At 39.5% G+C, this 25,407-nt stretch overlaps 1 protein-coding gene across 1 annotated transcript in view; it reads right to left on the reverse strand.

Annotated features, from left to right (window-relative positions):
* Positions 1–25,407, reverse strand: part of SLIT3 (slit guidance ligand 3) — a 508,252-nt gene that overhangs the window by 171,327 nt on the left and 311,518 nt on the right. Inside the window, exons 9-10 of the mRNA XM_054168241.1 lie at positions 16,547–16,688; positions 1,823–1,894 (exon numbers count right to left, since the gene is read on the reverse strand). Of these exons, the coding sequence (XP_054024216.1) occupies positions 1,823–1,894; positions 16,547–16,688 (214 nt within the window). The remainder of the gene's footprint in view (positions 1–1,822; positions 1,895–16,546; positions 16,689–25,407) is intronic.

Here is a 25,407-nt window from a genome sequence, read left to right on the forward strand (position 1 = left end):
TTCAGTGATACTGAACACGTCCTTCCTCCATAACGAAAAGGATGGATAATTCTTTTGTTTTAAAAGATAGGATTTTGACTGAAGCACATCTTTGTGTTAGCAGTACTGTGAACCCTGCAGAATGAAAAGATGTTGTCAATAGTCTCTTCAAATAGTGGGACAAGTGTCCTCAAACTTCGTGCAAGAACAGCGATTCCCAATTTACAGCCTCACTGTCCAGAAGGAATAAAACTTTAACAAGGCGACAGATCAATAACCAAGTGGCAAAACATCCTGTTTGTTATGGGACATTCTGCAAACTATCTCAAGTTCTTCTGAAAAATGCTGGCATGTTAACCAAGCTTTGATACAGATCATCTGGCACAATAACTTATTATTTAACTAGGAATTCAGATCCCAATGAGTATGCCAATTATACTCCAGAAAGCTGCGAACACAATTTCCTAATGGAACTCTGCTGTGAAATTTGAACATTAATCATTTCACTTAGAAAGTGCCACATCAGGTTCAGCAGTTAGTCAAGTTAGGGAGCATTTTTTTGGTCAACACCCTTAAAACTAGAGTTCACCAATCATGAAAAATGAAAGGACTGTAAAACATTACCAAAATCTAAAATTAGTCATAGCTCAGAAAGAACCATGTAGTGAATTTAATAATGAAAAAGTTACAAGTTAGGTCACTGAAAAGGGATCCATCATTTTTCACTGAAATTACCGTCCTGTTATCTAATACAGTACTTCTTTAAAAATACATACAGCTATATTGAAAGTGAGACAGAGGAACAGGACTCCATAAGACAGATGATTTGACCTGTTAAATATTAAGATCCATATTTACATCTCTTTGACTAGAAACTCACTAAGATTGGACTGGCAAACACAGTAATTTTACCTTCTATGCAAAGGTACAGCACAAACTCACTTCAGTTTCCAAAATAATTAGCTATCTGATAATCCAGTGTCTTCTACAAAATGAGCTGACAATTTCTTAATTCCAGTAAGCATTGTCCACCTCAGAAAACAAGAACTGTAAAGGCACCTTTTTAGCAGTCTTAGCACAGAGCCACAAAGCCTGAACGATTTGTGGAAGTTACTGGTCCAGTGGTACCCATCAATTCTTGATGCTACAGTAAAGCAGGACAACTTGTTTTACCCTTGTCTGTATCACTGTACTACTGTCACAGCAGCTCTCATATACCACTTCAAAATTAAAAGCAAAGCTGATCAGGGAAAGCCCAGGTTATCTGCCTGACAGTGCTGCCACAAATTGTGATTGTTTGTTGGTTTGTTTTTTTTTTAATCCAGAAAGGAAACACAAGAGCTACGAGTAAAGATTTTTCTGGGTATCTACAAGGCAGAGAAAACAAGTTCCAGAAGGTTTCTTGTAAACAATCAAACCATTTCAACATCAGGACATTAAATGCACAAGACACTTCAAACTACTGTGCAAGAACATGCACTCCCGCTGCAACTGGGATCAAATAAAGTGAAGTGGTGCAAACAGCTACCAAAATGAGTAAGAAAAAACACCACCCAAACTTAAAAACTTTTCTGAGGGAAAGATTTCAAGTTTGAGCAGACAAACAACTAATTAGCTAAGATAATTTATAATAGGAAGTGAAATTAAGCATTACTACGGCTTTCATGCACTATTAGATATCCTGAACCAAATTCCATTGTTGCTTATGCTTTGAAGAGATTATTTGTGCAATCCCCAGTGATTTCAATATAGAAATTCCCAATACGTTTCTAAAATAAAGTTACTGAACTTGAAGCTAGAAGATTCATGATCACTCTTGCATGTTGGTCTTATTAAAACTTACATTCTCTTAAGCTTCTTGTACTGGGTAAAAGCTCCAGGGGGAATGATTTTGATGAGATTTTGTTCCAAACGTCTGAAAACAAACAAAGTAATATACATGTTAATTACACAATTATAGGACAGAAATAACATTGAACATAACAGCATTTTTTTATATAAATATAAACCAACTTTATAGAATTTTTATGAGAAACAGATTTTACTTTTGAAAGCCACTAACTGGAGAAAATAGTGAGAAAATAACCTCATTGGTTATACTAAATCTGCTTAGAAAAAAATGTCACAGGCTATAGAAATTGCACCTGGAATAAACCAAAAAATAGCATTTTTTTTAGTACTTAATCAAAGTTAGGGTAGAAAATACAGAAGTTTTTGACTAGCTGGTGTAAATGGAACATAGCTATCTAAACTAAAAACCATGCTATGTTGTGACAGCTTAATAAACAGATTAATAACACTATCAGAGTTACTCAGGAACATGCTGAAAAACAAAGTGGAATTCACTGCAATGTGAATCCAGATTTTCAGGAGAGGGGGAGGAAGAGTCTCTATTAAAGCAGAACAAACCTCAACTATATCTCCCTATTTTAACTACCAGATACTGAAGGTGTTCTAAAATATGGCCCAGACTACATGAAAATGCTGTTGTTTTTGCTTCCAAGATGTGGTTTGAAAGAAGCATTCTGTATGAGGTGTAAGTGCAAGTATCACTAACATAAAATGTACACAGCTTTAAGATACCACATACAGTAACCAGTAAGATTAATTTCTGTTCCTTCCAAGAGGTATTTTTAAGTTCCCTAAATTCCTGCTAAAAGGACTGTCTTCTCCTCAGATGAACCCTAAATGCTCATCTCAATTAAGAGATGTAAAAGTAGATCCCCGTACCAGAAATTCACATGACCACAGCAGCTAAAAGAGTCAGAGCTGGAAGTGAAAGCAAAATTTGATTTTACCCAGCTCCTACTTATTATTCAAACGTTGTGTATCTTCCAAAAACGTCATAAAAAGAAATGGTTTCAATAGCAAAAATCTGTGGTTGGAAGTGGTTTAGAACTGAAATACAAAAACATACTGGAATGATGGAATGAATCACTCTGGTCATTTAGAGTTGCTGCAGCAATGCAGAAAGGTGGGGGGGGGGGGGGGAACCAAACAGAATGGAGATAAAATGAAATACAGAGAAGAAAATAATGGTTTTTAAAGGACTCGGGAATAATACAGAGAAACTGTGTAAGGCCCATCAGCCCACTAGTGCACAGGCTATCCTTCTGGTGACAGACAAAAGAAAAATCCCCTTGAAAAGAAGACATTTTACCAGCTCACTTATACTCTAAGAGGCTATTTAAGTCGGGAGTACTGTGATACTTGCATGGCTAAATTGTGCAGTTAATGTGCACTCTTATTTCTGCAGCAGCCTATTTTAAAGGTTGTGATCAGAGTTAATTCTATCCCTTGTTTTGTGAGTTGCATTAGTGGCTGAGATTTCCCTTCCAGTTGGTCTAAATATAACATGCTTCATTTCTGGCAAGTCCACAGTGAAATGCTAATTGCTGTAAGCTTCAGCACACTACTATTGTTGGGTGTTTGTCACAAGAATTAGCAGTACACATACTCTTCCCATAAAGGCTTTTTGTCAGCTTGCCAGTTTGGTGTTTAATTCCTCCCAAGTACTTCCATGCAAACACTTCCAGGAACAAAAGAGGGCCATGCCTGTCCAATTTCCTTGTCTTATAGATAGAAATTGGTGGTTCACACAGGCTGCACACACAGCATCACAGTAGTCCTTACAGGGAAACTCAAATAGAGGGACGGGGGAAAACACAGCCCCCTTTAAAATCACTTAAAATGCCAAGGAAATCTTAGTGATTCTAGGGTGGGCGGAAATATACACAGAAATTTTGCCCCTCAAAGGGCAAAAAAGGGCAAACTTGGAATATCCACAGATCCTGAGTAATAAGAAAAACCCTGAACTTTTCTAGAGACACAGAGTTCATCCACAACAACCTTCTGAAATACTACTGAGTTCTTCACCCCTTCCTATAAAATTGCAGTAGATGGCCTCTGCAGAAACGGTCAATGCTGTTGTCATCTGCTGCTACATTTTCACCTTAGCACCTTAGATTTTTGTTCTACAAGCCACCTTGTAAATGAAGAACTAAATTCCACATATAAAAATACATCATGTTTAGTGCACTACATTGTGCAGATGCTACCAAAGAAACCACAAGCGTGTGCTCACATCAGGGTGTTTGCAGGTGGATTCCACCTTAGATACAAACTATAGCTGATCTTGGAGCATTCAATATGGTGCAGCCTTAAAGAACAGGTATTTTAAAAGCACAGATTTCATACATTTGGCTATTTTTTCACAAATGCATAGATTAGCAGGTATAGGCTGAAAAACACAAGGTGGTCACACAAACAAAAATAGTAGAAAACAAAATAATTATTTTTTTTGTATTAATACTTTGTGCTTTCACCTCATCTGAGCTCATAAATGACAAGTGAAGAAGACTCCAGACTCAAATAACCTTAAGGAAACACCAAGGGTGTCGGTAATTTCAAGGTGCTGAAGGCTTAATTATAGACCACTGCTATTCACAATATAATGGGAAACTGCTGATAGAAGTGTCATCTTTCAGCTGAAGTGAAAACCAAAGTTCTTACCTAATGTTGCAATTTTTTTCCTCCAAAAAAAGTGAAAACCTAATCTAAATTTCACAGCCACATCTAGTTTCAGGGAAAATTACCTAGTTTACCTAGAACATGACCTCTGGAAAACTGTATTTTTCAGCATCTCTCCATCTCTCCCTGCACACTCTGAGCTGTCATACATTATAAACCACCTATGCTAGTGCAAAGCAACATCAGTGAGTTAATCTTCCTATTTTGGGGTGGATCACCAGAATACACTATAAAATAATTTTATGACACATTTGAGAACTCTGTACAAGAGACATGGTCCTGAAAGGCTAAATTCCGATCATTTGAACTACTATCCTCCACATTTAAGATTTCACACAACCCAATAAAATTTTCCTTGATTTTCCTCTAGTATTTCATAACAAGATCTATTTAAAAGACTCAACAAGTTGAAGTCAAAAAACTGATAAATTAAATTGGCCATGTTCAAACCTCTCAGGGGCTTTTGTTCCTCCTTTCAGTTACCCGTTTCCCTGAGCCATGTCGCTTGCTGCCAGATGTATCGCTTAGATGAATTGAAGCGTATCACTCACCCTGTGACATACAGCAATGCACTGTCTGCCTCTCAAAGCTTTATTTTAGAGTCTTTGACAACAACATCAAAGGACAAGCACAATTTCCCTTCTCTAGTATATTATCAGAGACTGGAAAATATGAAGGGCCCAATGGATTCAGGTACATTTTTTTTTATACGATGTTAGACAGGATAAAGTCCTCCTTCTTCGCATTCTCTTTAAATGAGTTTGTACCAATGGGAGCAAAAAAAGTACACATACTGGAGAAAGAAAATAAAATAACAGGGGAAATTATGCAGTTACACAGGAAAAACTACCCCAGATTAAAGAATAAGCAATTAAATTCCCATGCTAATCCATCTCAAAGTTCACTGAGGTGCAAATCTTTTAATAACCTCATGAGGCACCTGTACTGCTCAGACCCAGGATGGCAAAACACAAAGGATAAAAAAAATGCCTACTGCAGCCTTCATAGAACCAGCTCACACTCTTCGGAGTGAGAAAGTAATTTGTCTTGAAGAGTGATTCCCCCTGCAGAACGGGTGAGACAGACGTATTAATTTGGGCTTTAACTATCTCTCCTTTATTGAGGGGTAAAATTAATTTGTTATTTGGGTCTCTAATGGAGCAGTTTGCTAGCAATTTTCCCATTTCAAACACTGTCTCAGCTGCTAATGTGTAATGTTTTGTCAAGCTTACCTAACCATAACATAGACAAATCACTAGCTTGGAGAAAAAGAGAGAGGGAGTGAAGCATCAGTACTGATAATTCTTAGCTGTCAGATGAATAGAGCCTATAAATGAGCCAGCCATGCTCTGTTAACGGTGTCACTGAGCTCCTGCCTCAGATGTGTCAGAAATGTCCCTCTGCACTGGGCAGTCATGAACTTCCCTGCTGGGAGAGAGAGGATGCGTGTGGATGAGCAGACTGCTCCCTGGATTGCATTGCTTCACTCCTAGTGCTGGGGCTTTTTTTGGACTTTCACCTCTTGGGCAGCCAATGATCAAAAGCAATCTTGGAGATAGAGAAAACATCAGATCAGCATGCAGCAGTAACCTGTAGCACACTTGCATCTGGCAGGATGCACACAATCTCTGTGAAGGTCGACTGGAAGGGCAAACCCCTCACTTTTCTCTGCCCTATAAGCAGAGATTTGCAGGGAGCTGGTTAAGTTCTGTTTGGGGGAAATAAGCAGCTTATGTATCCCCAACGCTGACAAGGCCCAGAGCTGGGAAGAACCATTTATGTTAGGAAGAAGGAAACTTCTAGAGCACATAACAACCATGACTGAGACTGTTCTTCCCTGCCAGGGAGTGAGAACAACTGGATTATATGAGCTACTTGGACCATTATCTCATATTTTGAACTTACATATCTTATTACATGTTTTGGACTCTGATGAAGAAAAGGCCATGGATATATTTCAAGTATTTACAAGGAATAAATCATACTCAAAATCAGGTCTTCTTACTACAAATATGGGCTAGATCTGATCCCTGACCTGACCTCTTTCTTGCCTCCTCATGTGAAATATAAGCTCTATTCCTACTATGCACAAAATGTTCAGGTAGCTGCACTAAAATATTTACTCAAAGACATCCCTGGACAGGAGGCACCCTTATTACAAGGGAAGGAATCCAGCCCTGCAGTTACTTGTAGCTTATTCTACAGGGAATAACAAAGAAACTGCATACCACAGCACTCCTGCACTGTGCAGGGCATTACCTTGCAAAGTGCAAGGGAAAATCCCTGCAGTCCTGTTGCTTCAGGAAGTGTGTTTTCACCTACATTATCAATGAACAGCCTACATTATCGTCTCATACCTCTCAGTTCTCTGACAGGCAGAAAACAAAGTGCTTCTGATGGCAGGACATGCAGCATTTCAAATATCTGTGCTTACTGCTTTAACAGAACTTCAGTCTCTACCTCAACCAAAGACTCCCGCACCACTATAAAACTCCTAAATGCATATAGTTCTCCAAGACTTTTACACTGCTGCCTTTGATCACAGAACCTGAAAGATTTCCAAAGAAAATCACTAGTATGTATTATAAATCCCTCTCACTGAGTCTGCTTTCAGAACTGCAGAACTGAGAGCCAGTGAACAGTCCTCCTGTATGAACACAAGGTGGCAACTAGAGTTTCCTTTCATATTCTGATGTTTGCTGTTGATTTTCAGGGTCTGGCTGTTGAGCTCCTGCTATAGTTTTTAAAACAACTGCTCCTTAACTATTCACCTAAGGCAATATCTTCAAGAGACAAAATCCTATCAACAACAAGGTGACTTTTCAACATAAATCTACCTAGGAAGCAACACAGACAATTATGCTCACCAAAAGACATCTTGCAGAATGGAACCAGATGGTTTGATACGTTCCCTGATACCATGGTGTTCATCTAAAAGTAGTGCTAGTGATACTGGCTCTCCTGACATACTACAGTGAATTTAGTTTAAGCTGACACAGCTCTGTAGTTGAGTTGTTGGTCAGCTATCTGCTGCTAAATGCTTAATTTGCAATGGCAGCTTGAAGTATGTTAATTTTGCAATAAGTGTGGTAAAATGGGAGGGCACCAGAGAAATCTTAGACTAGTACTTTGCAAAACAATTTTTGACATAACACCCAAGTCTCTGGCAACACAAACAACCAGAACGCAATAATATACTGTCAAACCTCAAGGTTTCTTCATCTACTGCTGTGATATTCCCAGGCAGAATTTTTTAGCTCTTCTCATCACCCTTCATTGTTATATCTCCTGCCAGCCTAATTAATTTATTTTTCTTGCTTCATCCTTGGAGTTGAGGGTTCAGGCATCCAGCAAGCAGGCTGACGGTGCCTGAGCTCCCTCTCACTGCACCACCACCACAGCCTGAACTATTGGTGGGTTGTGTCCAGACATAATAGGAGGGACTCCAGGTGAGCTCTCCTGTAGCCACAATCAACGGGTACAATCAGTGAGGATGTCAAAGGTTAAACAGAATCTGGTTTGGGGTAGAACCCAAAATAATGTCTTTCTGCTCTTATTCTGGACTGAAGAGAGAGAACTTCTCATCTCAGCAGGTTTTCTTGGGTCACATGGACTTGGAATAAGAGCTTGCAGATGAATTTTACCTGCATACAGGCATGTGACTGTGAACACAAATCCAGGACAGAGAGTCATTAGGTTGGAGTGATTTGGCAGTTTCCAAGTCCCTGCTACAGCCTAATTTCATTCAAGCAGAGTGCCTGTGTTCATGTGTGTTTGTTTGCAAGTTGTTGGGGTATAGCAAACACAGCAGAAACATGGATTCCAGTTCTGGATTTTTGTGACATGCAGTGATTTGTTCAGACCCATGGATTCCAGTTCAGAAGGCTCCAAGGAGACAAGCCCACAGGGTGCTCCATAGAAGATGAGGTTCTTGCATTCACTTCATCTGCATTCACCACAGCATCTGCTTTGATACTTACTCAACTTTAGACTTCTGCTGAGCACACTTATTAGTTTTTTTAAATGGGTTTTTAGAGGATTCTTTGGCTTTTTTGTCCTCTCTCTTGTTTTTTAATTTAATCTGAAGCTTAGTGACTATTCTTGGGAAACACATGGTTTCTACAGTGATTACTGGAAAGCAATAGATATTTCTGCACTGACTACTGGCAAGCAATTGTTGGCCTATGGTTACATTTCATGCATGTAAACAAGTAGGAATCACAAGTAGGGGCCTTAGAGATCATCTGCTCCAACCTCCCCACCATGCTGTCTAGAAGGCAAACTGTATCTTAGGCTGCATCAAGAGGGCAGAAGGTCAAGAGAGGTGATTCTGTCCCTTTACTCTGCTCTTGTGAGACTCCACCGTGAATACTGCCTCCAGTTTGGGTGTCCACAGCATAAGAAGGACACAGAGCTAATGGAGCAAGTCCAGAGGAGGGCCACAAAGATGATCCAAGGGCTGGAACACCTCTGCTGTGAGGATAGGCTGAGGAAGCTGGGGATGTTCAGCTTAGCGAAGACTCTGGGGGAGATCTTAGCTGCCTTCCAATATCTGAAGGGATCCTCCAGGAAGGCTGGACAGGGACTTTTCATAAGTGTGTCTAGCAATAGGAACTGGATGCGGTATTCAATGTGGGAAGCCTGGGAAAATTATGATTGTTTTAGGAGGCAAACCAGTGTGAAATGCAGGACTGTCATTCCTCTATCCACAATATGTATAGCTTCTACACACTTACATTCTTGAGAGAAGAAAACACTCTTGCCTTTAAAAAGCTGAGCACTTCAAAGTCAAATGTTAACATACATGAAATTGTTACGGTGCAGTTAATTTATAATCAATATAAGAAATAATTAATTTTATTACAATAAATGGAGTTACCAGTGCCAAATCTTTTTTATAATAGCTTTTCTCACTTAATTTTAATTGGTGGAAAACTGAGTTTGAATATACCGGTAATTTACATACAAAAGATTTGTTCACCACGTTCTTCATATCACAAAACTTCATCAAGATTCATAACTGAAGTCCCAGCTCCCTTGCATACACATTCCTACAGGTACTGAAGAGCAAATAATGCCATTTCTTCCCAAGAAGAACAACACTGAAGTAACAACAGCAAAAAACCCATCTGTCTGTAAGACTGCCCACCACAGGGGTACCCTTCATGACAGCAATTTTCAAAATATCAGACGTGTCAGAAAAGCATTAATGAAAGGTGGAACAAGTAGAACATTGCATTTCAAAGTGATTCTCTTGCAGAAAAGTAGGTTTATTTTCAATTTGGCAGAACGATAAGAAAACCACCAGTTAAGTGCCATGGGGTTTTCCTTACTAGTTCAGCATTTTTCCTAGGAGTAGAAATCACACACCAAAATCAGGCACTACACATACCTACAAAGGTAGCAGTGATCAATTCAGCTATCCACAGGGAGAATGATAAACTAAGCCAACACAGAAAAAGTGATTCAAAACTGATCTTTGCCAAACCTGGATACTGGTACAAGGGCCGCCATCCCGGTAGCTGTGGTAGTTATCTCACCAGCTACAGATGCCTCAGCAGCACTATTCCTTGAAGGACTGTCAACCTCTTTACTCTGTCTGGGGCAATTGCATTTAAACAAAAGTTCCTCATTACTGATTTGGATACATCCTATCCAGTATTATTCTTAGTGTGTACAATTGTATTTCCCTTAATCTCAGCAGACAGAGTATTGTAAAGGTTAAGTAACAGTGCCAAAGCAATCTTTATATGAAAAATCATAGGACTGAGTCTAATATCAGTTTCAAGTACTAAGGATATACTTCAGATTCTGGAGTTTGATTTTAAGTCTGAAAAGCCAAGTCCCAATAATCTGCAAAGTAATTAGTACTGCACAGCACAATGTGTGCAAAGCACAGCTCCTATTGAGTTCTGCTGCAGCACTGAGTCCTCAGCACTTCTGAGTATCTCGAGTCAGCCAGAAACCAAGGATCACATCACCAGTGTCCACCCATGAAAAGTCTGTGCAACTCAATTGCCCAGAATCAATTAATAAAACCACTGGCAAGAAGAGATAGAAGCCAAGTCTCTGAACAGCATTCATGAGATTATCTTGCCCACAGTCCCCATTTCAGAGTTTTCCTGTTTCTATAACAAATAAATAGATCCTACATACACAGGTTCTTTCACTATACAACCCTAGTGCATCCCTAGACAACAAAAAACTAATCAACATGCTGTAATTAAAGTGCATACTACATACATACATAAGCACTGAATAAACACTGCTCCCACAAACATTAACTTTGTTTGTTTGTTTGTTTTTTTCTCTTCCTCCTCCCCCCCCCAATACAGTTAATTTAAAGAATTCAAAACCAAAAACTGAAATAGCTAATTTCATCACAAGGAAACCTCTACATTGATGTCTAACTGGAACAGCAACAGCTAAAGCAGTAAATCCCTATGCAATCACTAGTGCATGGGGACAAAGATGCAAATTGTTGTTTGGTTTCTCAAGTACATGGTGAGAGGGCAGGAAGGTCTTAGAGGATGCCTATGTATTCTGATAGGAACAGACTCTTCAGATCCATCTTCACCTGTGCCACCCTGTCAAGGCCCCTCAGCCTTCTCAGCCTCCTCAGCCTCCATACAGGCCACCCAGTGCCCCGGCCTTCTTGCCACATCCCCAAAGCCCACCTGCAGAGTTTGTGTCCCAGGCTCTCTGCCAGCAATCTCAGGGCTTATTAACAAATACTCATCACTTTCTCAGACTCATTTTATCAATCTGTCTTGATTTCCTTTGTTTCCCATCTTCCTCATCACATGTTCTCTTGTTTCCTCATTTGAGTCCAGCCTTCTTTTTGCCAAAAGTTTCTGCACTGGGCACAGTTAGCCTTTATTATTTCAAGTGTCTGTCCCAACCCAAAATCCAACCCTTAGCACTAGCAATTACTCAAAATCTTCTTTTACACAATCTGAAGATCCTTTAGAGCTGCAGTGCCCAGTGCCAGAGGTGATGCCAGTGGTCACTGCTTCTAGCAGCCCAGGAAGCTGTCTGCCTCTGGGCACCACAGTGTGAGGCCCCTCCACCTTGCACTCCAGGGCCAGACAGCAGCAGGAGGACCAGCTTTTGGAGGCCAGTCAGAAAGGACTCTCAAAGGTTACAAAACACAAAGGGAGAAGTAAACATCCCTTGCACTACTAAGATGTACAAAATTTTCAGACAAAAGCTGTCCAGAATTAATATCCTAAAATTCAGCCTTGTTTGCACTGATATATCAGTCTGAGACAGACAAACAACATAAAAACTCCACTCCAAAGAAGGGACAGAGGAAAAGTGGAGTGAGATGGGGAAAAGGTTAACAGGAAGCTACTGATTCACTTAGTGTCCAGTACTGGAAAGCATCAAACAAACCTGGGAGGCACACATTGAAGCAAATAGTGTTTGAAGCACTACAGACATGGCTAGCAATGTCATTAATCTCAGTGCCCCCCATCTGCAAATGGAGAAAAGCTGTTCTTTTCCTGGCATAAAACCAGTCAAACACTAATGATTGAAAACAGGCAGACAGCACCAGATCTCAAATCCATCCAGCTCAGGGTTCTGAGCCAACAACAGCCCAAACCACACGCCGAGTGAAATCCACTGTTGTGGCAAAGAGTGTTTCTCACAACACCCTTCCAAGCTGCAGGGGAGTGACTTGCAGCCACAGCCGGTAGCTTTGAATTTAGCAGGTCTCTGCTACATCCTGGCAATGCTGTCTTTTTGGGCTGAGCTGTCATTCAATCTGACAGGCACTGGTTGTGAGGTTGCGATTAAGTCTAATCTGAAAAACAGATTCTCCGGAGATTTTGTCTCATACTAGTTTGTAGGTCATGCCTCCCTCCTTCTACCCCTCCAAGGTCAGGTCCATTCTGCATTCATACTGTGTTCCCTCTTTATGTTGCATTCATTTTCTCTCAGCCTTTCTAAATAAATGCAAACTTCTTTTATTGCAGATGCTGTTCAGTGTAGTGCAATGACTATATTGTTAATTTACCAGCAAACCACCAAGCCATATTTGTTTTGGTATCTCTTTTTCAGTAAATGCCTCCAGGTGCTTAATGACTTTTGTTTTGATCCAAGTATTCATGCAAAACTTTTCTATGTTTACTCTCAAGTGTTCCTCTATAACAAACACTATTCATTTCTCCTCTGAAAAACACAAGAGAACCACTCTGTAGGCAGAAAATCTTTTATAACATTCAACACACGGTCTGTATTCTGCAGCTTCAATTTCTTGTAACTCATTTTTCCTCAGTCAATTTGGCTGCTGATGTCAGCTCTCCACTGAACAAGAAGCTTTATAAAAAAAATGAATTGCATTCTGTACATCCTAGCTACCTGTTTTATAAAATTATTGAAAAGCAACTTTGAGATACAGATTTCTGGCTTTCCTAAATTCCGGTACTTAATAAGAAACATTCTTGTAATGAGGGCCTTCAGAGTAATCACCTTGGAGGAGAGGCATAATAGACTAACATGACAGACTTCCATGTCACATATGGCAGAGGTGAGCAGTAAGGGAAAATTAGTGTCATATGATGTGTTTTATGTTCAGTCACAAGCAAGTCACCTGTTCTGTGATAGATTTTTATCAACAACCCCAAATCTAGGACTTGCTGGCAGCTTTGTTAGAGAAGGTTCTGCCTACCCATGTTAATGAAGAAAGGCAGAAAGGCTGAGTAAAAGATCTCCAATTAATACCAAAAGACAGAGTGAAATGTAGGTCACTTCTAATAAGCATGTCAGTGTAGCACCTGAGTGTGTAACAGTCCTCAGTCAAGGCTTCTTAGCAGATACATGTTGGCTTACAAAGAAATACTGAGTTATGGGGAAATACAATAAAGCTGGAACTGAATGCAACTAATAACCAAGCAAAGGAACTTGGAAATGCCCCAAGTGGAACAGAGGAAGGCAGAGCATTTTAATACTATCACATAAATATTATGAATGGAGTACAGTCTATAGGGGGAAATGTATTTTAGTGCAAGAAGTATTTACGATGCTAGGCAGGAATGGCTGAACAAAAAAATACATCAACTCAAGTAACACTCCTTAGGATCCCACATAACAGCAGCCCAGCCATGGGGTTTGCCAGTACCCCATATTCCATTGGAGGAATCTCATCTCTACTAAGAGTTATGTCTTTCAAAGATGATGAGAAACAGATCATAGGATTAGAGAATCCAGAAAGAAGTCTTCAGGCAGCAGCACCTTTTATACAATGAGTTGGACTGAATGCTAACCATGATCCCCAGAGAAAAAAACAACAGTGAGAGCAAGAGATGTGGGTTGCGGCACGTAGAGAGAATTTACTTGGCCCACTGCTATAACATTACAGCAAAAAAGTATTATTCTGCCTATCATATCAAATCAAAAGACAATCATTATACCATGTGTAGCTGGAACCAGACCTCTGGATGGATTTTATATTGAATAAGCCCAGAGCAGCCTCAAACAAACTGAATTTCTGTGCAATAGGACAGACTTCATCATAAACCAGGATGGCTATCGTGGTCTAAAGAATTTGTGTCAGGATTTTTCCAGGAAAACGCTGTAGCAGTTTCTTCCACCTTTCCAGAAAGATGTGAATATATCCTTTAATCTGCGTGAGAATATGCAATACTTTGCCCTTGGATATAAGGTTCGCCATTCTGTGCAGGGGCAGGAAAAAACATACATAAAGTCAGTTGAAATCATCACACAGTTTGAGTTGGAAAGGGCCTTCAGATGTCACCTAGTCTATCCCCACTGCAGTGAGCAGGGACATCTTTAATGAGATTAGGTTGCTTGGAGCCCCATCCAGCCTGATTTTGAGTGTTTCCTGGGATGGGGCATCACAACTTGTCTGGGCATCTTGCTCCAGTGTTTCACCACCCTCCTCACTATAAAAAGACTGAACTACTGAAATTTCTTAATATATATATTTCAGGCAAATGGAATCTCCACAGGCCTGATACCCACAGAAAGTGAGAAATAAATATTTCCATGAGAGTTACACTCTGCAGAACTACTCCCACCCGAAGTGTCCATGAATTGCAAAGGATATAAGCAGGATTAGAGCAATAAAAGAGGTTTAGCTGCAGACAAAGACTCAAGCACTGCCTAAAATGCAAGAAGTCCAACTAATCTAAACCATTAAATGGCGTGCCAAGAGCTTTATGTAGAGTATTATGAATCTACAAGGTTTATAACCTCCAGATTATGAAAGTTTCTTAAAAAGTTATGCGCATCTTGACTCACTACATCATTATCTAAATAAAGGCTCTCGAAGCCTTCCCCCCCTTGCTGCTCTCCTAAGTGGATCTTCTGAGTTGCTTTTACTACAAATTACAGGGCTAGGTTTGGGTTGGAGCAACCAAACCAGAGATGGCTTGGAACCTGGATACTCCATGCCATTTTAATCACTCCAAAGGTGAACATTTGCGCTTGCTTTCTCACACTGAGGTGCACTGCTGTCAGGAGAGTGCTGGAGCACATTCTTCTAGCAGATCCTGCTCTCCCTATAACTCTGGCATGAAGCCACAAAGTCATCTGATTTCTGCTTGTGTTTTCAACACTACAAAATAAAACTTGAAATTCTCCTAGGCCAACCCGAATTTCTGAGCATGTCTGGACCAATTTTATCCTCTATGTATTGCTGAACCATTCCAACCACTCCTGAAAGTTTGTACTCCAACTGACAGAACCGAAACCAGGACTAAACATTGAATATTCTTAGCCAAATACAATTTATATTTTCAGGATAATTTTAACTGACTCTCATGCACAGAAAAATCAAGTCTGACATGCATATTCTGTGTGCCACAATACACTGCAAATGAACACAACCAACACCTTCTGAACTTTCTCAGGAGATAAGCAAGCAGGTAGTGGGCATTCAGAACAGCTCACATGAGGGTTTATATTTGTGCAAACACTTTTACATGCTCTAGATGCATTTGCAATAATGTTAATTTTAAGATGTTGCTTGTTCTTTGCATCCACTGAGCTTTTCTTTTTTTTTTTTTTTCATTTTTAATATTTTTTTTTGTAGTGATGCACAATCAAGCATAAGCTCCCTCTAATCTGTTGTTCTGAGATAGCAATCCAGACAAAGGTGAGGTGAATTTAAATTAGAAAAGCAACTGATAAAGTGACTTACAGGAGTGGTGGTGTACGGAAGATCACCAGCAAACAACAGAGCACATCACCTTCACTGGCTATAACTGTCACATTCCTGGCATATCACAATGGGCCAGGCTACGTATGAGCAAGTCAACTTGTGCTTTATCCTAATGAATTTTGCTATGTAGCAAATGTTGCTACAGCAACAAGAAGCTGAACGAGTCCAGTGACTACACAAATATTTGAATCCATACTATGCAGACTGCAAAAGCTGGCTTGATGTCAAGAATCCCTGTATGACAAGCACCTAAACAGGAAAGGAACTGATCTACATTCCTTATGGACTAATCAAAAGCAACTTGGTTTAATGTAACAGTATTTCAGGACCACAGCAGTATGAAGTCATGGACACAAAAATGGATCATTACAGTTCCTAAAGGTAGGAAAGACAAAAGGGTCTGTAAAACCAGCATCCAATTTCACAACACGAAATGTCACAAAAAGAGCTGGGAATAATAGATCTCGTCATGCTAACAAGAACCCCTCTGTCCCTTAGGGAAGTCACCAACTAACACTGAAACAAATTACAAAAAAAGTCTGTGTATTGCCTTCACCTGACTACAGAACTGTAATCCCATATTTGTGAGATGTAGACAAAATCTGAACGTAATATGTCAAGAACTTAATCTTGCTTGGGGTAGGAAAACTTCAAACAGTATCTCAATTCAGATTAAAGAATATTTTGAGCCCTTACATCAAAATAGCAAAAGCAAAGAGGCCAACTGCAATACTCCTGGTAACTTCTCACAACAGTTTTCAAAACATGCCTTTCTTCCACATCGAAGGCTATGACATGGACCAAAACTGGAGAGCCATGGAAAAGAATGGTGTATTACATGTCACTTACATTTCCCAAATGTCCTCTGGTAGGTTAGCTGGGATTTCTGTTAAGCCCCTTCCTCGACAATCCACTACATTGTTGCTGCAGGTGCAGGCAGAAGGGCAAGTGATCGAACTGGCGCTGCATGACGGAGGTTCAGACTGGGGACCTGAGACAATGAAAACATTACATGTTAGTTTTGGAAAATGATTGCCTGAGATTTTAACAACAAAATACATCAGCCTGAGTCTTCCAAATTCTTTTACTATATTAAGTAATAGTTTATTTGGATTCAGTGAATATAATGTGCTCCAAAATCAACTGCAGTTGAAACGTGTAACAGATCATGGTGTTTTTATTCTTCCTCAGTCTCCACTCTATCAATCTCTTTCCCTCAGAAAGACTTCTTTAGTCACCTCCATGATCAATTTATTCAAAGCCATATCAATTTATTCAAAGATTTAAAAAATAAGCATTAAGATCAAATAATATTTCCAAAAGTTATCTTTGCCTAGAAGTTTCCATTACACAAACACTCCTTGACTATTTCTACATACTGAGAGAAGACTGTCAGCAACGATGACTTGTCTTGTCAAATGAGGTAAGCTGTTATGGCATAGAGACTGGAAATAGAAAGCTAGTTTTTTCAAGATTAGACAATGCAGTTAATGGAAACACAAAAAGAATTTTTAAAAATGTGAGTTCAAACCTTCAAATCCTTGCATACTCTAACAATTCCACTGAAAGACAAGAAGCGACCTCTAGAGCAAAGGTTCAGCATGAGGACGCTGCTCTACATACATTCCAGTCAAATAATTAGATTCAGTTTTCACTGTCATTTATGTCAATTTTACTCAAATGGTTATGATTCTTAACAGTTCTCTCTCACACAGAGTTACACATCCAAAAAATACTTTTACTACACTAATTGAAGTTATCAATATGTAGCAGTTACTAGACTTATTTATGGTGAGCTAAACCTAAAGAATTTTTTTGATCAGACAGAGAAGTCTGGATGTGAAGGTGAGAATGTGTTGGTAAGAAGTAACAAAATCATAATAGAATTACAATGGATTACAATTACCAAAAAAAATTTATTTTTTTTTTTAAAAGTGGAAATATCCTAACTGTCAAATCACAAATACTGTGAAAATCTGGAAAACTGTACCCAAAGGTGTACATGCCTGGGGTTTGCCTTGGGAAAAACTCATGATGGATATTTTGATAAATTCTAACTGCAGGTGACAGAAAGTCCAAAACCATTTCTTTGCATCAATTTTCAAGCCAATAACACTATGCCAATTAAAATTTTATAACAATGCAGCCATTCTTACAATTACAGTATCACAGTATCACAGTAACTAAGGTTGGAAGAGACCCCAAGGATCATCAAGTCCAACCTGTCCCAACAGACCTCACAACTAGACCATGGCACCAAGTGCCACGTCCAATCTCCCCTTGAACACCTCCAGGGACGGCGACTCCACCACCTCCCTGGGCAGCCCATTCCAATGATGAATGACTCGCTCAGTGAAGAACTTTTTCCTCACCTCGAGTCTAAACCTCCCCTGGCACAACTTGAGACTGTGTCCCCTTGTTCTGGTGCTGGTTGCCTGGGAGAAGAGACCAACCCCCTCCTGTCTACAACCACCTTTCAGGTAGTTGTAGAGGGCAATGAGGTCACCTCTGATCCTTCTCTTCTCCAGGCTAAACAATCCCAGCTCCCTCAGCCTCTCCTCATAGGGCTTGTGCTCAAGGCCTCTCACCAGCCTTGTTGCCCTTCTCTGGACACGTTCAAGTGTCTCGATGTCCTTCCTAAACTGAGGGGCCCAGAACTGGACACAGTACTCAAGGTGTGGCCTAACCAATGCAGAGTACAGGGGCACAATGACCTCCCTGCTCCTGCTGGCCACGCTATTCCTAATACAGGCCAGAATTGTTCTGGTTTGTGCCTTCATACCCTCTGGTTTGGCCCTTAACTATGCACAACAATGTCAGCTCCTACAGCAAGCCTACAGATGTTACTGTTTGTACACAGCAATGTAAAGCCGACATCAGAAAGGCATTCAGTGGCACCTTTAAGTATCACCACCATCAAGAACACTGCCAGATCTGCTGTTCATGAAATCTAAGGTTTCTGTAAGATTTTAAATGTGACTACTTCCAAAAGTTGTTTATACAGTCTCAAAATGCACACAGGCCTCTGTTACATTTGCATGAGAACAAGAGGTTTCTTCTTACAACTTGATCATCCAGGTTTTGTCTGCCTACATTGTGGTGCAATGCAAAACAAAATGAAGAATGAGGGAAGTGCAAACAAGCTATTGCAAGCTTTTAGGGATAGGGAGAAACTATTTAACTGGGAAGAAACACTACAGAGGGATCCTTGCTCTCTAGGAAGAAAAAAGAAAGTTGACAGCAAGGTCAAATCTTCCATACAACCTTTACTCTCACGCATCTGATGAGCTTTCTGAAAACGCTTTCTAGAGAGAGGAAAATGAATTTTGAACAGTTATAACACCTCAACTTATCACTGTGGGTTAGAGAAGCAGTAATACACTCCCTTTTCATTAGGGCACAACATCAAAACACCTGACACATTGCCAGCTGGAATTTTAAGAGTCTGTTCCCAACATCTAAATCAACCGTACAAGATGCAGTGGAACTCAGCTTGTCAGCTCCACATTTTGTATGAGGCAGTATTGCAGAGGGCTCTACACTAAAGGATTGGTTTGAAAGGAGGTTATTACATAAAGTGCTCTGAGAAGAAAGAGAAAAGACAGAGACACCAGTCTTCCTTGCACAAAAAGCAAGGAGCAAGAGTAACAAGGTGAAAATATCATTTTACATTTAAGTATAATGGAAATTTCCAGCAATTTTTTCTTTAAATAGAAAGGCCTAGAGATTAATCACATCATTATTTGTGCTGCCCACTAAGCCTTTCAGATTCTCTTTTTTATTTTCCCCCAAATTTGGACCAAAAAACATTACCTGTGATGTTCTACTATGTAAGAGGAATGTTTATGTGAAGATTATGGCCAGTGAGTATAAAAAATAACCAATTAATTAATTATGGAGATACCTGATGTCAAAATAAAACAAGCAGTAGAATATCTTCACTCTTAAGTGTAGAGTAAATGGGATGAAAAAATGACAGCTCATGCTGAAAGAAGTGAAAAGTAAAGGAAGAGGCTGTTTTAGTGTGGAGTCTTTATTATCCACATATAATGAGCGATCAGTTTTCTTATTTCACTTAAGATGGAAAAAGAAGTATTTTTATGAACTTAATGTTCATTACAAGTTTTAATGCTCCAAGTGCCCTTCATATTTGCTGCATTTTTCTTCTTCATGAGCAAAAGTTTATCTAGATTGTAGATTTCTGAGGCTTTGTGTCTAAATTAATATCACTATTAACAAATGTTTTTGTTTATATTTCTCCATTACAAAGAACAAAACACTGTATTACACATGAACACTCATCTGGCATCTAGCACATACTCCATCAGTTCTTACAGAAACAGTCATCTGTTAAAGTTTCCTTGAATAATGATATAAGCAGAACTTCAAATCTGATTTGGATTAGCTGCCTCAATTAAGTGAGGATCTGTTGTGAGCACTGTAGCAGATCTATAGAATTGAAGCACAAAAAATCCAGGGGTCTAATGTTTGTATAGTTGTGAAGAGCTGGTAAAGAAAGGATTGGCCAAGAAAACAAGTCTAAGTAGTCTGTGGAATTTAAAGTTCTTAAAATTTGGGTATGACTTTCATAGGTATGCAGAGTATAAACATACAGATAGATCAAGTGCCCCAAGGCAATACAGCCTCCAAAGAAAGGATATTTGAAATCTCAAAAATTAATCTTCCCTTTTGGTGCCAATATTTCTACACAAGAAAAGACACAGGAAAAGTAAAAATATTGCAAGATTGCTGTTTGTGTCCTGCACAAGTGGGTGCAACAGAAAGAAATAGCCATAGACAAGCCAGCTGCATTTATGTTATTTCCCTTCTTTAGTTCTTACTGTCTGTCAGTTCAGATTTTCTCTGTTACACAGCAGCACTAGTTCACCAAGTTAATTGTATTTTTCTTTAAGAGACAAAAATCATCAACTCAATTATACATTTTGCTATTAGAAAACCAACACTAACAAAATGTGGAAGGGTAGGAACATGATTAACAAAAATTACTATGCTTTTTGTGACTGATGTAATGGAATGCCAATCTCAATGATTATGGTGGTTAATATCTGCCATGCCATTAGCCTGCACCACTTTATTCAGTCTAAGACTGAGGGTCAGGGGGAGAGACAAGATAAGGAGGAGACTTAGGACCCATCAGTTTCAAGTGAAATTAAGTGCTTTTCCAAATAAGCATCTCATTGGCCTCTAGCCTTTTACGAGCAGCATATAGACCAATATTACAATTAGACTGGAATAGTTATGGTGTACAGTTTGAATGTCACAGGCATTTAAAATAAATTTTGCAATGACTAACCTAAATAATCTCATTTGCACTGACATCCAATTATGGCACACTAAGTAGTGTGCTTTATTACCTCCTCACCTCTCCAACTGTCTTTACAGTGTTTCTTTTCCACCACCAAAATGTTAGTTATTTGTAAAAAATATGAATGGATTTTAAGATAAATCTGACAGGGTTAACTAGTTAAAAACCTGTAGTGACTTTAAATCATTTGTATACCAGGCATGAAATTATTGATCAACAAACAATACTACAAGTAGAGCAGATCTGTGGATATACTGTGACCATTTGTGGTTTAATTAAATAACCCATTGGAACTTCTTATAATGCTGGGACATCTGAAATCAATTACTACGACATGAGCTACAGTTTTGACTAGATTCCTGGTGGTAATACAATCTCACAAAGATACCTAACACAGATATATCGCTCCTGATTGGTGTTTGCATCCCAGTATTATAATACACTTGAGTGTGCACCGAGTTCTGGGCAAGTCAATCACAACTGACTCTGCAAAGTTAACATTCCATACAAACAATAAATATTCCATTAATGGGGAAAATATTGTACAAATGGGTTTATTCTGCAGGAATGTGCAGCAAATGGGTTTATGCAAATGTTTCCATCTATGGTTGTTCCACAGCTTTTTGCTGAGCACAGCATTAAGTATTTATGACTAGTGACTTGAGTCCCTGATTGATGAGATTAATACCATCAAGTTCATGGTATACAAAAATTTGCTAGGAATGAATATTCATTATTTGATTCAAGTTCACTATTTTTCTCAACATTTCCAAACAGTAAATTTATCTGCTAAAAAGTCACAGCACAGGAGCACAGCTATTCTGTAGGCAAAGTCAACACCAATTGGTTTACAAACAAATACTGAGGAATAAAAAGGAAATATGCAACTGCAGTGAAAGGAAGGTTTGGAGTAATGAATGAAACCTACTTCGTTCTACAAAAATGTACTCTGTGTGTTTCATGACTGTATGCAACTTTGCATTTGCCACCTATTCATTTATGGAGTTCTCCAGTTGTTTTATAAGCAGCTCTGTGCTTATTCTTATTAACTGAATATCCATAAATGTGCTGCCAGTCACAAACATATATTGAACAGAAAAAGTCTTGGCTGCACACTTACAGTCAACTCTGTTCCTTCCTGTTTAATACCACTATGACACATTTCTTTTGTATACCAAAGTAATACCAACTTACTAGCAACAGAACAAACCACTGAGTTTGGACATTAAAATAAAAACTAATCATGTTATTATTCTTACAGCAACAGTTCAAAAGCTCAATGGCTGAATAATTATACCCCAACCTGCCATCATTAAATAAGCATTAAATAAGCATTAAATAGCTACACATACTGCTTTGGGGAAAAGAGAATTCCAGAAAAAAACCCAGGTAATTATATCAAAAAGGTAAGACATCATTTTAGGACAAAACCCTAAGTTTAACATAATTTAAAGCCAATTTTCAGCTATGGTCTTCAAAGTAGTATCAAAGTTAGATGAAAAGCTTAAGCTCACTTCTAAAAGCAGTAAAACAGCTGTACAATGTGGATGTCACCCCAGCAGAAAGTGACCACTCACATGCACACACACAAAAACCCTCCTTCTCTCACTTTGTTTATCCAGCTTCCTGTGACCATCAGAACCAAGAGCCATTAGCAGCCCCTTGCAGCATGAACTGGAATGGACTGAATGGCAAGAAATCACTCTGCTCCCTCAGAAGCAACTGCTACTGCCCAGCACTACCTTAATCTGCATCACTAGCAAAGAGCCCTCCCTCCTCTTCAGTTTCCAGGGAGCACCAATCTTCCATGCTGACAGTACCTCCATGCCCCATGTTAAAAGCAGCAGACCTGCTGATAGTTATTCAGATAGACTATTGCACAGAGTCTTGTAAATAGGAGCAGATGGAGGGGAGTTCCTCTCCCCACACACTTTTCCTTTGGCACCTTCTGAATGTTCTCATTATGATACCAAGCTTGAGGAGTGCTACTTTATTAGTTATTCATTGCTGGTTGTGTCCTCAACAATATGGTGTAAAGTTATTAGGAGAAAAATGGAGCAAGACAATCTACTGAGCTTTGTGTTCTGGGCCAGAGAGTAACAGCTATGTTTTAAGAATGTTTGACCTTTCCTAAACAAATAAATCTGCTTCCTCATTAGGGCTTCCAGACTGCATTAAGCAGCAGGAAGTTAACATATTTCCCTCTTTATACCTCAGCTGCAGTCTCACTGTATGAATTAGAAACTCTAGATCTTCAACTGAGATTTGGATCAGTCCACTATTTTCTAAAAATCAGTATCAGTTTATTTAGCTAGCAGTCACTAGACATTTGGTTCTGGTAATGACTTCTCTCTTGCACCAATTTCAGATGGAATTTTGACTTATTTGATCCAAATTATGCATTCTGATTCTCTTTATGTCAGTATTTTAGAATTGGGCATTTCATACATGAGAAAAACATGAATTCCTTACCTCTGGTCTAGTCTAAGAAATCTCATCCAATCTTCAGACTCCATCATAAGCCCTGCCCACTGTAAAATACCTCAATATACTTACAAAAACTATAACAAATCTGTATCAGCCTGCACCTTCAGAGTCAATACCAAGCACTGACACTGCCTCAGAATCGGCAGCAACTGCACAGAAGTCAGCCTCCTCTCACCACTCACTGAAATCCATGCAGCCTCTGCCTGCATATCTTCCAGACAGTCTCCTCTGCAAGCAATCCGTTGAGAACTGACGACATCTGAGCTATACTGACAGCAGATAGCTGAGGGCAACAGTGGCTGAAGTATGCTACACATGAAGGTATGAGACACAATGCTCCTAAACGCTTTATTCTTAGATGTATATTCAGATGTATATTGATTTTCTCGCATGTATACTTAGGAAAATGAGAATTATTCATCATTGTAAAAAAAATCCAAATGGGGTCTCTCAGTAGGTCCTGCAGAGAGCACTGAAAAGACCAAGGTGCTGCTGATGGTGCAACTTCATGAACCTACTGCTTTAGCTTGCAAAGCTTTACAGCCCCACTAACAGAGGTGAGAACGCACAATATGACTTGACATGATGGATCGGTATGCAGATTAATTTCAACTTCCATAAGTAGATAGATAGAAGCAGATAGAGGAAAAATCAAAGAGCCATAATAAAACTTGCATAAGAGGAAAATGAAATAAAATTACTATCCTAAGAAGGTCAGAGGAGGATGAGAGACAGACGAATAGGCAGAGAGAGAGTTTGTGGATTTGAGAGAGACAGAGTTAGGAAAAGAGAAGTCAGTTCAGCAGTGAAACATCTGAACATGGGAAGGAAGTTGGGTTTGATCCAAGCAAAGACTGGAAGGCTCTAAGAGGTACCAAGCATAAGCCAGCACTCCCAGATGCTTCTCTACCAGCTAAGGGAATGTAAAAATAAAACATGCCCAAGGATGGGAGTGCAGAGAGTATTTCAACAAACATTAAGTCTGTTTTCTCTTGTCATGGCAATGTGGCAGTGAATTGCATGATTAGGGCAGACAGAAAGGAGAAATACTCTGTGCTATCTATGTGCAGCACATGAATAGGGGCACTCATTCTTTGGTGCCACACAATTTCCCCTTCTACAACATACTGTCTTGTAAGAGATTATCTCACATCCCAGAGCTCAATAAGCAGCTGTGCAAAAGGAGTTGTCTCTTTGGAGATGTTTTGGGAAACAGATGGATTTAAAGCAAAGGCTACTCTGTCAGGGATGGCTCTGGAGGACAGACTCTCTAACCAGGAGGGGACAGCTTGCTGTAGAAGCCTCTGGTGGGTGACAGGACCTCCTGTAGTACTCGGTACTCTTCCCTGATGGCGACAGGCCATCTAGTCCCAGCCCTGCTCAGTTCTCTTAATGACCTTTTCCCCACATCTTCAGCAATGCAAACCCAATTACATGTAATTGCAAACCTATCTCCAGGCAACTGCATGCTATTTAATCCTACACATTTACCTACAGTACTGAGCCAAATGCTCAGGGAAATGAATAAGTGAAACCTGGACCAGCTTTTCCACTGCTCACAATTTGCCTGCAAGCATCATTTGAATTATCCCTTCTATAACTGATGGGCACAAGCTGAACAACATTGTTGAAAGCCTCCCAGTTTACACAGGTATGATGCAGTTTACACAGGTCTATCTGCACATTACTCTGATTTCAGCAACATTGTCTTGAGAGACTTTGCATCTTTGAGGTCCCTTCCTCCCCCTAACATTCTATGATTAACATTCTGGGATTAATGCTTATAAACATCTCTGTGCAGGACTGGTAGCACAGCATCCAGAAGCAATGACATAACTTGGGTTCCAGTTATGGCACTGCTCTATCAGCATTTCAAGTCTTCTTTTCCAACTTACAC

This window comes from Dryobates pubescens, chromosome 16 (genome assembly GCF_014839835.1).
Source record: "Dryobates pubescens isolate bDryPub1 chromosome 16, bDryPub1.pri, whole genome shotgun sequence".
Classification (NCBI taxonomy): domain Eukaryota; kingdom Metazoa; phylum Chordata; class Aves; order Piciformes; family Picidae; genus Dryobates; species Dryobates pubescens.